This window comes from Oncorhynchus tshawytscha, linkage group LG13, assembly GCF_018296145.1.
Source record: "Oncorhynchus tshawytscha isolate Ot180627B linkage group LG13, Otsh_v2.0, whole genome shotgun sequence".
Classification (NCBI taxonomy): Eukaryota; Metazoa; Chordata; class Actinopteri; order Salmoniformes; family Salmonidae; genus Oncorhynchus; species Oncorhynchus tshawytscha.
Window position 1 is genome coordinate 37,331,279 of NC_056441.1, and position 18,755 is coordinate 37,350,033.

The 18,755-nt window shown below is 44.0% G+C and overlaps 1 protein-coding gene across 1 annotated transcript; it reads left to right on the top strand.

Annotated features, from left to right (window-relative positions):
• Window positions 1-4,827: 4,827 nt before the first annotated feature.
• klhl43 (kelch-like family member 43) lies at window positions 4,828-18,301 on the top strand. Its single transcript, XM_024441744.2, has 6 exons — window positions 4,828-5,000; window positions 14,912-15,681; window positions 15,882-16,228; window positions 16,584-16,883; window positions 17,092-17,267; window positions 17,396-18,301. Exons 2-6 carry the CDS (start codon window positions 15,240-15,242, stop codon window positions 18,174-18,176), a joined length of 2,046 nt encoding a protein of 681 aa, XP_024297512.2. The 5' UTR covers window positions 4,828-5,000; window positions 14,912-15,239; the 3' UTR covers window positions 18,177-18,301.
• The last annotated feature ends 454 nt before the right edge of the window (window positions 18,302-18,755 follow it).

Consider the following 18,755-nt stretch of genomic DNA (forward strand, 5'->3'; position numbering starts at 1 on the left):
AAATCTCTAGTCACTTTAATAATTAAAGTTTGGATGTAATAAATGTATCACTAGTCACTTTAAACAATGGCACTTTATATAATGTTTACATACCCTACATTACTTATCTCATATGTATATACTGTACTCTACTGTATCTTACCTATGCTGCACGGCCATCGCTCATCCATATATTATTCATTGCTTATCTTATTCATTCCTTTACACTTGTGTGTGTATAAGGTAGTTGTTGTGAAATAGATTACTTGCTTGATATTACTGCACGGTCCGAACTAGATGCACAAGCATTTCGCTACACTCGCATTAACATCTGCTAACCATGTGTACGTGACCAATAAAATTTGATCTGATTAACTAATTTACAGCATGGTGATGTCACCAGGTTGGCCAAACACCATCCCACCAAAACAGGCTGAACGTTCAGGCAGTCTTTTCAAATAGCTCTTACACTAAAAGGGCATTATCATAATTTTCACAATTAAACAGTATTATTCCAACCGCATAGTATGGAAATATACAGTTGAAGTCGGAAGTTTATATACACCTTAGCCAAATACATTTAAACACAGTTTTTCACAATTCCTGACATTTAATCATAGTAAAAATTCCCTGTCTTAGGTCAGTTAGGATCACCACTTTATTTTAAGAATGTGAAATGTCAGAATAATAGTAGAGAGAATGATTTACTTCAGCTTTAATTTCTTTCATCACATTCCCAGTGTGTCAGAAGTTTACATGCAGTCAATTTGTATTTGGTAGCATTGCCTTTAAATTGTTTAACTTGGGTCAAACATTTCAGGTAGCCTTCCACAAGCGTCCCACAATAAGTTGAGAGAATTTTAGCCCATTCCTCCTGACAGAGCTAGTGTAACTGAATCAGGTTTGTATGTCTCCTTGCTCGCACATGCTTTTTCAGTTCTGCTCACAAATTTTCAATGGGATTGAGGTCAGGGCTCTGTGATAGCCACTCCAATACCTTGACTGTTGTCCTTAAGCCATTTAAAAAAAAATGTTTTTATTATTTTTTTAAAAATAGCCCCTTTTTCTCCCCAACTTCGTGGTATCCAATTGTTGTCTCATCGCTACAACTCCCGTACGGGCTCGGGAGAGACGAAGGTCAAGAGCCATGCGTCCTCCGAAACACAACCCAACCAAGACGCACTGCTTCTTAACACAGCACGTATCCAACCCGGAAGTCAGCCGCACCAATGTGTCGGAGGAAACACCGTACACCTAGAGACCTGGTCAGCGTGCACTGCGCCCGGCCCGCCACAGGAGTCGCTACTGCGCGATGAGACAAGGATATCCCAACCTGCCAAACCTTCCCTAACCCAGATGATGCTAGGCCAATTGTGCGTCGCCCCATGGACCTCCCGGTCGCGGCCGGCTGCGACAGAGCCTGGGCTCCAACCCAGAGTCTCTGGTGGCACAGCTTCCTTAAGCCATTTTGCCACAACTTTGGAAGTATGCCTGGGGTCATTGTCCATTTGGAAGACCCATTTGCGACCAAGCTTTAACTTCCTGACTGATGTCTTGAGATGTTGCTTCAATATATCCACAATTTTAATTCCTCATGATGCCATCTATTTGTATGATATGCACCAGTCCCTCCAGCAGCAAAGCACCCCCACAACATGATGCTGCCGCCCCTTTGCTTCATGGTTGGGATGATGTTCTTCGGCTTGCAAGCCGCCCCCTTTTTCCTCCAAACATAACTATAGTCATTATGGCCAAACGGTTCTATTTTTGTTTCATCAGACCAGAGGACATTTCTCCAAAAAGTATGATCTTTGTCCCCATGTGCAGTTGCAAACTGTAGTCTGGCTTTTTTTATGGCAGTTTTGGAGCAGTGGCTTCCTTGCTGAGCGGCCTTTCAGGTTATGTCGATATAGGACTCATTTTAATGTGGATATAGATACAGTGCCTTGCGAAAGTATTCGGCCCCCTTGAACTTTGCGACCTTTTGCCACATTTCAGGCTTCAAACATAAAGATATAAAACTGTATTTTTTTGTGAAGAATCAACAAGTGGGACAAAATCATGAAGTGGAAAGACATTTATTGGATATTTCAAACTTTTTTAACAAATCAAAAACTGAAAAATTGGGCGTGCAAAATTATTCAGCCCCTTTACTTTCAGTGCAGCAAACTCTCTCCAGAAGTTCAGTGAGGATCTCTGAATGATCCAATGTTGACCTAAATGACTAATGATGATAAATACAATCCACCTGTGTGTAATCAAGCCTCCGTATAAATGCACCTGCACTGTGATAGTCTCAGAGGTCCGTTAAAAGCGCAGAGAGCATCATGAAGAACAAGGAACACACCAGGCAGGTCCGAGATACTGTTGTGAAGAAGTTTAAAGCCGGATTTGGATACAAAAAGATTTCCCAAGCTTTAAACATCCCAAGGAGCACTGTGCAAGCGATAATATTGAAATGGAAGGAGTATCAGACCACTGCAAATCTACCAAGACCTGGCCGTCCCTCTAAACTTTCAGCTCATACAAGGAGAAGACTGGTCAGAGATGCAGCCAAGAGGCCCATGATCACTCTGGATGAACTGCAGAGATCTACAGCTGAGGTGGGAGACTCTGTCCATAGGACAACAATCAGTCGTATATGGCACAAATCTGGCCTTTATGGAAGAGTGGCAAGAAGAAAGCCATTTCTTAAAGATATCCATAAAAAGTGTTGTTTAAAGTTTGCCACAAGCCACCTTGGAGACACACCAAACATGTGGAAGAAGGTGCTCTGGTCAGATGAAACCAAAATTGAACTTTTTGGCAACAATGCAAAACGTTATGTTTGGCGTAAAAGCAACACAGCTCATCACCCTGAACACACTATCCCCACTGTCAAACATGGTGGTGGCAGCATCATGGTTTGGGCCTGCTTTTCTTCAGCAGGGACAGGGAAGATGGTTAAAATTGATGGGAAGATGGATGGAGCCAAATACAGGACCATTCTGGAAGAAAACCTGATGGAGTCTGCAAAAGACCTGAGACTGGGACGGAGATTTGTCTTCCAACAAGACAATGATCCAAAACATAAAGCAAAATCTACAATGGAATGGTTCAAAAATAAACATATCCAGGTGTTAGAATGGCCAAGTCAAAGTCCAGACCTGAATCCAATCGAGAATCTGTGGAAAGAACTGAAAACTGCTGTTCACAAATGCTCTCCATCCAACCTCACTGAGCTCGAGCTGTTTTGCAAGGAGGAATGGGAAAAAATTTCAGTCTCTCGATGTGCAAAACTGATAGAGACATACCCCAAGCGACTTACAGCTGTAATCGCAGCAAAAGGTGGCGCTACAAAGTATTAACTTAAGGGGGCTGAATAATTTTGCACGCCCAATTTTTCAGTTTTTGATTTGTTAAAAAAGTTTGAAATATCCAATAAATGTCGTTCCACTTCATGATTGTGTCCCACTTGTTGATTCTTCACAAAAAAATACTGTTTTATATCTTTATGTTTGAAGCCTGAAATGTGGCAAAAGGTCGCAAAGTTCAAGGGGGCCGAATACTTTCGCAAGGCACTGTACTTTTGTACCTGTTTCCTCCAGCACCACCACAAGGTCCTTTGCTGTTGTTCTGGGATTGATTTGCACTTTTCACACCAAAGTACGTTCCTCTCTAGGACACAGAACGCGTCTCCTTCCTAAGCAGAATAACGGCTGCGTGATCCCATGGTTTTTTTTTTTTTTTTTGTACTTACATACTATTGTTTGTACAGATGAATGTGGTACCTTCAGGCGTTTGGAAATTGCTCCCATCCCAAGGATGAACCAGACTTGTGGAGGTCTACATATTTTTTCTGAGGTTTTGGCTGATTTCTAATGATTTTCCCATGGTGTCAAGCAAAGAGGCACTGAGTTTGAAGGTAGGCCTTGAAATACATCCACAGGTACACCTCCAATTGACTCAAATGATGTCAATTAGTGTATCAGAAGCTTCTAAAGCCATGACATCATTTTCTGGAATTTTCTTAGCTGTTTAAAAGCACAGTGAACTTAGTGTATGTAAACTTCTGACCAACTGGAATTGTGATACAGTGAAATAATCTGTCTGTAAACAATTGTTGGAAAAATGACTTGTCATGCAGAAAGTAGATGTCCTAACCGACTTGCCAAAACTACAGTTTGTTAACAAGCAACTTGTGGAGTGGTTGAAAAACTAGTTTTAATGACTCCAATCTAAGTGTATGAAAACTTCCGACTTCAACTGTATATAAAGCACAGGAAATCATGTTTTTACTGCATTGGGTCTTTAATAATCTTTGTCATCATAATGATATTGGTGATAATGTACTGTTATGGTCCTATAGAAATGTTTTTGACCATTAATTATTACCCTTACAATACTGGTATTGAGATGTATTCATAATGTGTTCATAATCAATACAAATAAAATAATATTGTTGTCAGTGTCATAGTGCATGCATCCTTCCTTGTTGATATAATCTTTGCCATGTTCGGTGTGTCAACATAACACAACTCCAAGTTTTTCCACTACTTTGTTAAAATAGCACCAGAGCCTCTTTCACACACACACACACACACACACAACACAGAGAGAGAGAGAGACTGTGAGACAACCGTTCAAACACAGAAACTTGAGCATACAGAGAGAAAATAGCCCCTCTCCTGTCTGCCCAGCCGAGTGACTGAAGGGTGACTGAAGGGGGCAGGATAGCAGAGTGCTGGCCACATATGGAGTATTTTTGGTGGGGAGGGAGGGGGTGCCTGTATTTGGAGTTGTAGGTGGTGGGAGCTAGAAATTAGGGAGGGAGGGTGTCTCATTTCATAGACTTGGTTGGACCCTGAATCACTCAAACACTGAACCAAAGTCCACTGACAGACAGACAGCAGACGGAGGGACAGAGGAAAGAGGAAGAGAGAGTAACCTGTGAGCAAAAATCAACAAAGCGAAAGAAAGCCAAGAGAAAAACGAGGAAAGATAAGGAAGAAGAGTGAGTGGAGAGAGAGAGAGAGAGAGAGGTAAAGCATATTGACAATTTTTCATCAAATTATTTGCATGTCTAATTTGAGTCATGATTTATCCAACTTGATTAGACAGCCTAATCATAAAGCATTTATATGTAATATGCTTAAGTTGAACTGCTGAGATTTTGAATTTCACCAGAACTGTACAATTTAACCATCGCCAGTAACACAAAATACAAAGTGTGCAGACACCCAAATAAGTCCCCTTTCAAGCACTTAAAAAAGTGGATGTAAACGCATTCATTTTAGCCTCAACTAGGCACTATGTAGAATCTGAAATTGCATTTTTTTTTCACAAACACTCACAGCTCATACACATTTCATGCGAGGCCAAATTGATATTAGGATGCATACAAGTGATAGCCTACTTGGGAGGGGTAACTCATTCCAGCTCTGACCTCCAACATCTATAAATAATCTCTGGACTCTGGAGATATACAAAGGAATTCTGACACTGGGGAGGTGGGAGTCAGGCACATGATGGCATTGTGTACCGCACAGAGATGTGTTTTGTCACGGTGTCACCTACTCAGATACCTCGGCCATGTTCCAATATCATTCCCGCCGACTTTTATTCCATCTCTGCTATTTTTCAGACGTTCATGCCCCATTTTAATTTCTTTCCTCCTTTTGCCTTAGCGTTATAAACTGTTCTCTATTCATAAACAAAACGTCTGGGGGCGGCAGGTAGCCTAGTGGTTTGAGCATTGCGTCAGTAACTGAAAGGTTGCTAACAGAGGGAAGGCAGGTAGCCTAGTGGTTAGAGCTTTCGGCTAGTAACCGAAAGGTTTTTAGATCCAATCCCCGAACAAGGCAGTTAAGCCACTGTTCCCCTGTAAGGCCGTCATTGTAAATAAGAATTTGTTCTTAACTGACTTGCCTAGTTAAATTTAAAAAATTAAACCATTTGATATTTTTCATAGGATTTGGTAGTCAATCTTCCCTTCATATTATGATCCTTCTTGTCTTCCAATTCTGACTCTCCTCATCCTCAAGACACATTTTCAGTGATGTTTTGGCACAGTCCCAGAGCAAGCCCTAGCCTTTTGGAGGCCCTATGCTTTAGAGTTAATTTCCTGCAATTCTATAAAAATTTTCCATGGAACATAGATTAGATTTTGCCGTTTTAAAGCACTTTTGCTGTTATCCTAAACATTTTCCCATTGTGTGGAGAGAATTCTACTCATTGTGCCATGGGGCGGAGAAAATTATTTGCAGTTTAACAGCTAATTGCCTGCAATTCTACACATTTTGCCATGGGGCATAGAGAACATTTAGCAATTTTAAAGAAAATGTTCTGAAATTCTACACATTTTGCCCCGACTTATGCTATGTTAATATGATATCTGAGTAAGAGTGACAAACAAAATCAATGGGGACCCCCTGGAGGTCAGGGGCCCTGGGCACGTGCCCTGTGACATGTAAAAATCTTCCCAGCGTGAAATATTTCCCAGTCGTTCTGATTGTGTTGTGATTGTGACCACATGTTGTAAAAATGCTCAGTGTGAAAAACGTCTGTGTGGATGGCTGAGCTCACACCCTCCCTCATCATTGTTTTAGCTAGCTAGCTATTATAATTAGTTGTTAGTTGGTCGAGATGGCTTGTTTTCAGAGGTGTGCGGTTTTAGATTGTCTGTATAGCTAAAAAAAGATATATATATATATATATAAACTCGGTTTTAGCCAAAGTATAAACAACTGTTTCACATCTCCACTAGTTACTTTTGATAACAAACGTATTGAGCTAGCAATCTGCCATTCCGTATATCACATGATAGGCTGCACTAGCTAGCTAGCACAACTCGTTTGCTCTACAACTAAAAAAAAAAAATGTTTTTTAAAGTTTGCTCTACAACTAGCTAGCTTATAAATGTACCCACAGCCTCTCACATTACCAAAAGCCTACAGCACCGTGGTAGCCTCTGCTGAAGCAAACCTTGAGTGGAAAGTAAATGGCAGCACTGCAAATAAATGCAATGCTAATTTGTGGTAAAGCCAAATCAACTACCAAAGATGTATATAACTAACCCATGGTACTGCAATTTCTCCAAAAGCATCTGTTTCTGCTGTCATTTGTCACTTGGGTGAGCTCTACTGTCATAATGTGGAACTGAAGTTTGTCGCCAGAATATTGCCAAGGAGAAAGCAAGTCCTTGATGTCCTGTATGGCCATATGCTTAATCCGTAGGTTGATAACTGAAAATGACAGTGAAATATTTGAGTGAACAGATTTTATTTCCTTGTATACAGGGAAGAGACAATACAGGCTATCCAAAAGAAAACTATCATCGTCCCACCTGGCAGATACCAGACCAAAAATAATTAGCTGTATAAACAAGTCACGTCTCAGTGATCTGCTATCGTATAGCAGATGTTTGACACTTTAGAAAACAAATACAATGAGTAGATCTGCCCCACCCCACCCCACACCAAATTGAGATGCTGATCTACAAAAATGAAGTAATACATTTCTGTATACTTCCAACCATTTAGGGTAATAGAATTAACCAAGGTTCAGCACTATGGCTGTTTTTACACAGGAAGCCCAATTCTGAACTATTGCCACAAACAATAATTGGTCAAAAGACCAATTAGTAGGAAAATAACTAGAAATAGGCTGCCTGTGTAAAAGCAGCCAATGTGGGTTCCTCAACCCTCCCTGAAAAAGGTGCTGAAATGTAGGTTCTTTCCATTCAATCAGGGGTGTCAAACTCATTCCATGGAGGGCCTGGAGCACGTGGCAAACTCATTCTATGGAGGGCCTAGAGCACGTGGTAAACTCATTCCATGGAGGGCCTAGCGCACGTGGTAAACTCATTCCATGGAGGGCCTGGAGCACGTGGTAAACTCATTCCATGGAGGGCCTAGCGCACATGGCAAACTCATTCCATGGAGGGCCTGGAGCACGTGGCAAACTCATTCCATGTAGGCCCTAGAGCACGTGGCAAACTCATTCCACGGAAGGCCGAGTGTCTGTGGGGTTTCGCTCCTTCCTTGTACTTATTATACCTGGTTGTCTACGTCTTAATTGAAAGGAAAAAACTAAAACCCGCAGACACTATGCCAGGGGTTAGGCTGAAAACACGCAGACACTCAGCCCTCCGTGGAATGAGTTTGATACATGTGCATTCAATGGTTCGAGTATACACTGCGTGTCTGACTTTATTACTATGTAAGTAAACAAACCCTTTTGGCTACTTTGAGCCAAGTGGTAACAAAGTAACAAGAAGCAGACCCCTAAACAGTAAGAGGAAAATAAGAAATATAGGCTATATTTTAAGAAAACAAAACAGTCATGAAATCCTATGTGCAACTATAACACATTGACGAGACTTACGTGACGTGATGAGCGAGACATACTGTAAGACTGGTGTGCTGGTGCTTCAATATGACAATGGCATTGCATACATACAAAATAAAAAGCCTACATGTCAATGGGGATGTGCATCTTTCCCTTTCAAGACAATTTGATATCAAGATACCTGGACTTCAATACGATAGAGGCACAATACATTTTAGGTTGAACCTACCTAACCACACTAATGATGATTACAGTTGAACACGATGTACAGTACATCGGACAAGGCGGAGAATGTTGGCTAGCTCCGATATGGCCCGCTTAGCCTCTCTAATGAACATGCAGATGCAACCAAATAGTGAAATAACATTTAAAAAAGTTATGGGGAGGCAATATGTGTAAGGATAACTAAGTACAGCCTTGCCAAACTAAACCCCTCATGCTTCTGCATAATCCACACTGTGACCTGTAACATAAGAATGCACACAGAGATGGTGCATTGACTGAAAAAAATGTACACTTATAAAACACAAAAACATCCAATACCACATTGCATTACCTCACAGAACATAACTTCTGAGATGAAGTAGAAGTCCTTCCCCAGCAGTGTGATGACCCTGAATACAGTGCATTCAGAAAGTAATCAGACCCCTTGACTCTTTCCACATTTCCTATTACCACATTTGGTTACATTACAGCCGTGTTCTAAAATTGATTAAATTGTTTTTTATTTTAACCCCCCCCCGGAAATATCACATTTACATAAGTATTCAGATCCTTTACTCGGTACTTTGTTGAAGGATCTTTGGCAGTGATTACAGCCTCAAGTCTTCTTGGGTATGACGCTACAAGCTTGGCACACCTGTATTTGGGGGAGATTCTCCCCTTCTCTGCAGATCCTCTCAAGCTCTGTCTGGTTGGATGGGGAGCGTCACTGCACAGCTATTTTCAGGTCTCTCCAGAGATGTTCGATCAGGTTCAAGTCCGGGCTCTGGCTGGGCCACTCAAGGACATTCAGAGACTTGTCCCAAAGCCACTCCTCTATTTTCTTAGCTATGAGCTTAGGGTCATTGTCCTGTTGGAAGGTGAACCTTCGCACCAGTCTGAGGTGCTGGGCGCACTGGAGCAGGTTTTCATCAAGGATCTCTGTACTTTTCATGTTCATCTCTCCCTCGATCCTGACTAGTCTCCCAGTCCCTGCCGCTGAAAAACATCCCAACAGCATGATGCTGCCACCACCATGCTTCACCGTAAGGATGGTAACAGGTTTCCTCCAGACTTGACGCTTGGCATTCAGGCCAAAGAGTTCAATCTTGGTTTCATCAGACCAGAGAATCTTGTTTCTCATGATCTGAGACTCCTTTAGGTACCTTTTGGCAAACTCCAAGCTGGCTGTCATGTGCCTTTTTACTGAGGAGTGGAATCTGTCTGGCCACTCTACCACGAAGGCCTGATTTGCGAGGACAGACGCTGGGAGACGAGAAGCAAGAAGCGCTGTTGCGCGTAACAATGGTGACAGGTGTGCCCTCGAGCGCCAGAGAGTGGGAGCGGGAGCAGGCATGACATGATTGGTGGAATGCTGCAGAGATGATTGTCCTTCTGGAAGGTTCTTCTCCACAGAGGAACTCTGGAACTCTGTCAGAGTGACCATCGTGTTCTTGGTCACCTCCCTGACCAAGGCCCTTCTCCCCAGATTGCACAGTTTGGCCAGCTCTAGGAAGAGTTTTGGTGGTTCCAAACTTCTTCCAATAAAGAATGATGGAGGCTACTGTGTTCTTGGGGACCTTCAATGCTGCAGACATTTTTTGGTACCCTTCCCCAGATCTGTGCCTCGACACAATCCTGTCTTGGAGCTCTATGGACAATTCCTTCGACTTCATGGCCTTGTTTATGCTCTGACATGCACTGTTAGTTGTGGGACCTTATATAGACAGGTGTGTCCCTTTCCAAATCATGTCCAATCAATTGAATTTACCACAAGCAGACTCTAAACAAGTTGTAGAAACATCTCAAGGATGATCAATTGAAACAGGATGCACCTAAACTCAATTTCAAGTCTCATTCAAGGGTTTTTCTTTATTTTTTAAAACTATTTTCTACATTGTACAATAATAGTCAACACATCAAAACTATGAAATAACACGTAAGGAATCATGTATTAAACAAAAAAGTGTTAAACAAATTAAAATATATTTTATATTTGAGATTATTCAAAGTTGCCACCCTTTGCCTTGATGACAGTTTTGCACATCCTTGGCATTCTCTCAACCAGCTTCATGAGGTAGTCACCTGGAATGAATTTCAATTAACAAGTGTGCCTTGTTAAAAGTTAATTTGTGGAATTTAGTTCCTTCTTAATGTGTTTAAGCCAATCAGTTGTGTTGTGACAAGGTAGGGGTGGTATACAGAAGATAGCCCTATTTTGTAAAAGACCAAGTCCATATTATGGCAAGAACAGCTCAAATAAACAAAGAGAAACGACAGTCCATCATTACATTAAAACATGAAGGTCATTCGATCCCAAAAAAAATCTTCAAGTGCAGTCGCAAAAACCATCAAGCTCTACGATGAAATTGGCTCTCATGAAGACCGCCACAGGAAAGGAAGACCCAGAGTTACCTCTGTTGCAGAGGATAAGTTCATTAGAGTTAACTGCACCTATGATTGCAGCCCAAATAAATGCTTCACAGATTTCAAGTAACAGACAAATCTCAACATCAACTGTTCAGAGGAGTCTGCGTGAATCATCTGACCTCAACCCAATTGACATTTTTGGGATGAGTTGGACCGTAGAGTGAAGGAAAATTAGCTGACAAGTGCCCAGCATATGTGGGAACTCCTTCAAGACTGTTGGAAAAGTACTCCAGGTGAAACTGAATACCAAGGGTGTGCAAAGCTGTTATCAAGGCAAAGGGTGACTACTTTGAAGAATCTAAAATCTTCTGACACTTTTTTGGTTATCTTATGATTCCATATGTGAGTTTTCATGTCGTCACTATTATTCTACAATGAGTAGGTGAGTAGGTGGGTTCAAACTTTTGACTGGTATGTAAATAAGTGTCACACTGGTATAAATGATCCAGGAGACAGTACATACAAGTACTAATCAGTGGGAATAGGCGACAGGTGTGCGTGATAAGTTCTGGAGGGATTCGTGACAATAAGGTATTTCTGTTTTCGCTTTGTCATTATGGGGTATTGTGTGTAGATTGAGGAGGATTTTTATTTATTTAATCCATTTTAGAAGTAGGCTGTTGCGTAACTAAATGTGGGAAAAATACTTTAAACTGCAAAGACTTGGCTCTACTTTTTCAATCTCAAAAAATCTCCTCACATCAAACCTCAGCACTTTGACGCACGAGTCCGGATTGGCAGATGAAGCAAATTTTTACATGACCCCTAGTGTGCCCGGTCAGTAATTCAACCATGATTACTACAAGTTCAGATAGCTGGCAAGACTAATTTACCAATCTAAACAATTGTGGCTGACATGGGCCAATTGAGTGACTGTCAGTTGCTGACATAACAAGAGAAAAACTGCTGATGCACAACCAAATTTAGAAATCGCATCCTTGTGTGTTCAACTATTCTAACTCTCAACAGTAAGTTGAGACTCTGCCTGATTTCTTTTGGTCGGGCCCCAATCTATTGCTTAGTAGCTAGGGCCGGCTCTGCACACTCCAATACACATTTGAGAAGTAACCGACACCCCATCCTCCCAACAATAAACTCTGCCTCAGACCTCAACTACCTCGTAGAATTTTTCTCTGAACTTTGTGTTTTAAAATAGCCCTGGTCAGTCCAGTGAACGATGCCTGTGACTGAGCTGTGTTCCCCCCACATGGAGCTGGGGACAGGATGGCAGCTGTTACTGGTGTCATATGAAAGAGAGCTGACACAGAGTTAGTTACAGGCCAAAGGGAGGGTGTGAGGAGCCACCTAGGAGGATGTCGCAACCATAGAATCAGGAATTAGAACTGTCAGACCCCCCCCCAAAGAGATGAAACAGCAGTCACCAGTGATGTACTATACCACTACTACTAGTAGTAAAAGACTACAAAATCGATTAGATGGCCAGAGGCGAAAGGCCACCCCTTACGTAAGATTTGTTCTGGGTACCAAAATTATAGCCTACCGTTACTGACCTATAGCTGGTCCAGAGATGAGAGCTATTGGAATGATGGGGGAAAGAGATCCCTGAGAGTCTGACCTAAATTGTTCATCTGCCAGGCATTGAGAAAAGTGCAAGTGAAGATAAGCATCCACCTTGAAACGTCAACAACGCAAGTTTAGGCTGCTTAAGAAAGTACCTGATATATCTGAGATCCCTTTCTTAGATCGTCTCCCCTGGTGTGCAAGAACCTGTCCACCAAAGGAAGCCATTTACAAAGGCCTTAGAATATTCAACAAAATTCTACCAGTGTCGCTAACAATGTGATGGGATCACATCAAATGAAACGAACCTTCACATGGCACATAACCCTCACAAATATCTGGAACCAAGGTTGGTGGGAGTCACAGCTGCTGTGTCATCCTCCACACTGGGCGCCCCATGGCAAAGACACAACAGTATCACAAAATCAGACGTCATCAAGGGAACCAACAATAGCACCACATCTATTTATTAAATGAAATGCCTAAGCCTGTCACTTAAAACTGGTACTTAATATATCATAGCACATTGAGGAGATGTACACCATTTTGATAGGTCAAGGATGATCGGTGACCCATATATCCACTGCTTCTGCGGGTGATCTTTAAACAACAGTCTGGACATAAATAGCGTTGGCTGAGAGTTAATTTCCGGCAGGATCCCCATGTATGTGTTTTCATAACGCACGTGGTGGAAAGCACCTGCACTCTGACATACTGTTATACGCTCTAGCCATGGAAATATATTCTTTTTTTACTGAGAACATCAGCAGCATGGAGTGAAACATCTGATTTGGTTTTTGAGAGAGAGTAAAAAATGTCCTTTCACACAAACATGTACGAATAGAAACAGAAATTCAACATGCTTTTTACAAACCTAGTGATATTTCGCAGCAGATTCATTTTAAAAAAATAACAGAGGCATGAAGCAAAATGAGACTCTTTGCCCAGAGTAGAACACTCAGGGGTCAATTTCACAACAAATCAAATTAAGTCACATTTTATTTGTCACATGCGCAGAATACAAAAGCTGTAGACATTACTGTGAAATACAAACTTACGACCCCTTTCCCAACAATGCATAGTTAAAAATAATAACGCAGGGAATAAAATACACAAGAATTAAGCTTTATACAGGGAGTACCAGTACCAGATCAATGTGCAGAAGTACGAGGTATTTGAGGTAGATATGTACACGAAGGCAGGGTAAGGCATGTGACTAGGCATCAGGATAGATAATATATATATTTTTTAAATAACAGAGTAGCAGGAGCATTTCCAAGTTTTGGTCCTTTAATGTTGATGATAATGATCCGTACCTTTTTTTGTAATCAAAGGGCGAGTCATGATTACGTTGTTCCTCCGTATGACCCTTTTAATTGCCTGTGATCCTTTTTGTATTGCCTCTGAATACAAAAGTGATTGTATTTGTCCTGTTGTCAGAGCAAATGGGGTGAATTGCTCGAGTGTCAATGGTAACTGGGCCTGGACTGTATCCTGTAACAGGGAGGCAAGGCCACCATAGAGATCAGAGTTTTATGTCGATGAAGGCCACAGCCACAGCTTGTCCTTCTGTGTTTGTTTACAATTAAGGTTTAAATTAAGGTTATTTTGGTGTAGTGAGTCAAATCACTGGGAGGGTATGATGAGGAACCAGAGAGGGGGTATACTGGGTAATAATCCAAGCAACAGAGACGCTGTCATGCTTGCTTTGCCCTTAGTGTGTTTTTAGGTGACATGAGCATATCTTGTGTGTTTGTGACTGAATGTGCCATAATCTCCACCCAGCACAGCCAGAAGAGGACTGGCCACCCCTTAGAGCTCTCAGTACTTTGTGACATCTGCTGATGTAAAAATAGCTTTCTAAATACATTTGATTTGGATGTTTTGAGCTAGCGAGATGTGTGTATTTTTCCAGGTATGTGTTGCTTAATTTGCTGTGATGAGTGAGACACTTTGAAATTAAGTTTACATTTTTTTTGTAAGAAACATGTATACACAGCATGTATAACCAACTAAAACAGTCAGAGGAAACTAAGGGAATATAAATAGTCATATTTTTCAAATGTGCTTAGTAGTACAACAATCTACGGTTCTAAGGGAAGTTGTCTAATTTAAGCAGAGCCTTACATAGTGTGACTAAACTTACCTCAGGAAAACTCCCCTCGTATTTCTCAAGTTCTTCCATAGGGTCATTTAAAACATTAATTAGATTCCCATTTGTTCTGCTGCTGAAATACACTGGGAGTCGGCGTGTGAGTATGAATACAAGCACATTGGGCTGCTATAAACCATGAACCTGACACTGGATTTCTGGAAGCCGGAAGCCCCCTAAACACGCGCACCTGTCAGTCACATCCCACTCTTTTTTAAAGAGTATACAGTATGTTGTTATTGTGTTGCCTTGGTCTTTTTCTCTGATGTGATACTCAGTGCTTTTTCTCTTTTCTTTCAGGTCCTGTGTGCTGTCTCACTGAAACAAACCAACCCACCTACACACCGTGTCTGTCAATCTGTCCTCTTCGAACCCCTTCTGTCAGCAGTAGGAATACATAGTTAACCCTCCAGCCAGTCTAATCTGTCTGACTGTTCTTCAGTGTTTCAGTGGTTGTGTTCATCAGTAAAGAAAGTCCACCTTATCACCGTCAGTAAAGAGTCCGTTTTGTCAGTTTGTTGATTAGTTGGTCCGTCAGCAAGTGAGTAAGAGTCCTCATCCCTCAGTGCTTCAGTCAGCGCTCAAGAACCAAAACCTTTAAAACCATACTGTCAAAGTAACCGTCGCCATGGCCCCCAAGAAGAAGGCCAATCGCACAAAGAAGATTACCCCGGAGCCAGTCGTCTCCCAGGTAACCACTGTCACCACACAGATGGCAGGAGGAGTGGTGGTGGTGGAAGGTGTGAAGAAGATCGAGGAGATGGCCGCACTGGACATCGTACAGCTTAACCATTTCAACCTCCCCCTGCCCCCTCCCGTCATCAAGCCTGGAGAGAAGGGCCTGGGCCTGGGCTGTGAAGTGACCCGCCCCCTCCACGGAAACGCCCTGCTGGAGGAGGTGAGCCGCATGCGCCAGGAGCGCTTCCTCACCGACCTGGAGCTGGCCTGTAAGACCAAGGCCTTCGACGTGCACAAGCTGGTCATTTCCTCCGTCAGCCGGTACTTCCGGGAGATCCTGGCCAAGGACCCCGGAATGAAACGTCTAGAGTTACCTTCACTCTCCCCCCTCGGTAGGTTTCAAACTAACCCGCCTAACATATAGCAGCTATCTATTAGAGGTATCTATTATCTATCTATTATCTATTAGAGGCAGCAGCAAGAGTCTTGTTTGGGAACTTAAGGACTGTGTTCAGTCCAAATATTTCTCAAAGTCCGCATCAATAGACAAAAACACATGGATAAAGCAATGATGTTTTCCACTTATTCCCAGGCCTGGCCAACGTGATCACCTTCGCCTACCTGGGCCGCGTCCACATGTCCCTGTACACCATCGGCTGCACTGTGTCCGCCGCTGCCACCCTCCAGATCCCCCAGTTGCTCCAGATGTGCATGGACTTCCTGCTGGCCGAGATGAACGTGCAGACGTGCGTGTACGTGTGGAACATCGCCGCCGCCTACGGCCTGTTTCCCGTGCGCGACGCGGCCCGCCGCTTTGTGCTGGAGAACTTTGTTGCGTTCACTGAGACGCCCCTGTTCAACCAGCTGACCCTGGAACAGATCACAGCCTTCCTCCAGGAGGACAGCCTGCTGCTGCCATCTGAAGTCACCGCCTTCCAGGTCAGCTCCGCTCACCACGCTTTAACCCTACTTTTTCTGCCTGTAATAACTGACCTAGGATCAGGTCTCCTCGTTCCCTACCCCCAAATGCAGCCATTTTGAGCTCAACCTAAATCCAGCCTCAGACCAGCTGTTAAGGACATGATATAGCCACATGACCTTAGTACACAGACACTTGCCAGACTGTGACATCCTACTATGAATAGAAATACTCAGTCAGTATAACTCACTGTATGTATAGTTATTAATACACAATACCAGTAGGGATGAGAGACATAGCAAGGAGGCAGAGAGGGAGCGGTATTTATAAAACAAACAGAATTCTAAGTATAGAATTGGTTTCATTCGACCACAGTTGGCCATGAAATGGCTGGACTTCGACCCCAAGCGTCAGGTGCACGCCGCCGAACTGCTGTCCCACGTGCGCTTCGAGACCATCCCTGCCAGCGAGCTGGTCAGCGAGATCCAGCCTGTGGCGAGAATGATGATGGACCCTCACTGCCACCGCCTGCTGGTGGACGCCATGAACTACCACCTGCTGCCCTACCAGCAGAACACGCTGCAGTCTCGCCGCACGCAGGTGCGTGGCGGACAGGCCACCCTTCTGACTGTTGGGGGGCGTCCCTCCGTCACCGAGCGGGCACTGAGTAGAGTGGTGAGTGTGGGGGGGATCTGATGGTGGGCTAAACATTAGGCAGAGGTCAAACGCATGATGAAGAAGTAAACCAACATTTTAGAATACTTCTGCACCACCAATCACCATGATTCAACAGTATTATCCGTGATTCAAAAGTATCATCCGTGATTCAACCGTATTATCCAAAATGAGAAGTGCTACGTTGTTGACGTTGGTTCCCTTCCAGGTGCTGTGGAGAGACCCACGTGAGGGTGTGGCCACCTGGCGCCACCTGTCCCAGCTGCCCGCTAAGAGCTTCAACCAGTGTGTGGCTGTGATGGACGGCTTCCTGTACGTGGCCGGAGGAGAGGACCAGAACGATGCACGCAACCAGGCCAAGCACGCTGTCAGCACCCTCAGCAGGTACACCGTAAATGTATCATACTGTAAATATAATGAGCCAGTGTTATGTGGCATACTTGACTGTTCCTTGATTATGGGTAGATTTAATTTCACTTTAGACAAATCACTGTCCATCTCTTGCTCCTCAGGTATGACCCTCGCTTCAACACCTGGCTGCATCTGGCTAGCATGCGCCAGCGCCGTACCCACTTCAGCCTGGTGGCCACTGGCGGGCGCCTGTACGCCATTGGCGGCCGCAACGTGGAGGGCCTGCTGGCCACCACCGAGAGCTACCTGCCCTCCTCCAACACCTGGCAGCTCAAGACGCCCATGGAGGTGCCACGTTGCTGCCACGCCAGTGCCGTGCTGCCCTCCGGAGACATCCTGGTGACCGGCGGCTACATCAACTGCGCCTACTCGCGCTCCGTGGCCTGCTACAACGTTGAGACGGACACCTGGAGTGAGAAGGCCAGCCTGGCGAGCCCCCGAGGATGGCACTGCTCCTCCACCCTGGGAGGGAAGGTGTACGTGGTGGGTGGTAGCCAGCTGGGACCCAGCGGAGACCGTGTGGACGTCCTGTCCATGGAGGTGTTCTCCCCAGAGAACGGTGAGTGGAGCCGGGCCTCCCCCTTGCCCCTGGGCGTGAGCACGGCAGGCCTGTCGCCCCTCGGGGAACAGCTGTACCTGATGGGTGGCTGGAACGAGGCCGAGAAGCGCTACAAGGCGGCCGTGCAGAAGTACACCCCGGCAACAGACAGCTGGTCCATGGGGGAGGATCTGCCCGAGGCCACTGTGGGTGTATCCTGCTGCGCCCTGACCCTCCCACCCCGCCACACCCCCCGCAGGCAACAGCACCACAACACTCCAGCAACCAAGGAGGAGCAGCCACAGAGAAAGATCCATGTGGTCCCACAGCCCATCACTGCCTGAGAGATTTAGAAGAAGTGAGGTAAAGAGAGCGAAGGGAGGTTGATAGAAGGGAGGAGTGACAGAGAGCAAGAAGTTGAGGAGAGGTAGGAACAGAGAGCTGTCGATAGAGAAGCAGAGCCGTAGAACAGGAAAGATGGAAGGGATAACTATTCACTTATTCTAAAATTGGTTACGTGTTCGTTATCATCAATCTACACACAATACCCCATAATGACAAAGCAAAAATAGGATTTTAGACATTTTTGCTAATTTAAAAAAAATTAAATCTGAGATATCAGATTTACATAAGTATTCAGACCCTTTACTCAGTACTTTGTTGAAGCACCTTTGGCTTCTTGGGTATGACGCAACAAGCTTGGCACACATGTATTTGGGGAGTTTCTCCCATTCTTATTTGCAGATCCTCTCAAGCTCTGTCTGGTTGGATGGGGAGCGTTGCTGCACAGCTATTTTCAGGTCTCGATCGGGCTCTGGCTGGGCCACTCAAGGACATTGAGACTTGTCCCAAAGCCATTCTATTTTCTTAGCTGTGAGCTTAAGGTCGTTGTCCTGTTGGAAGGTGAACCTTCGCCCCAGTCT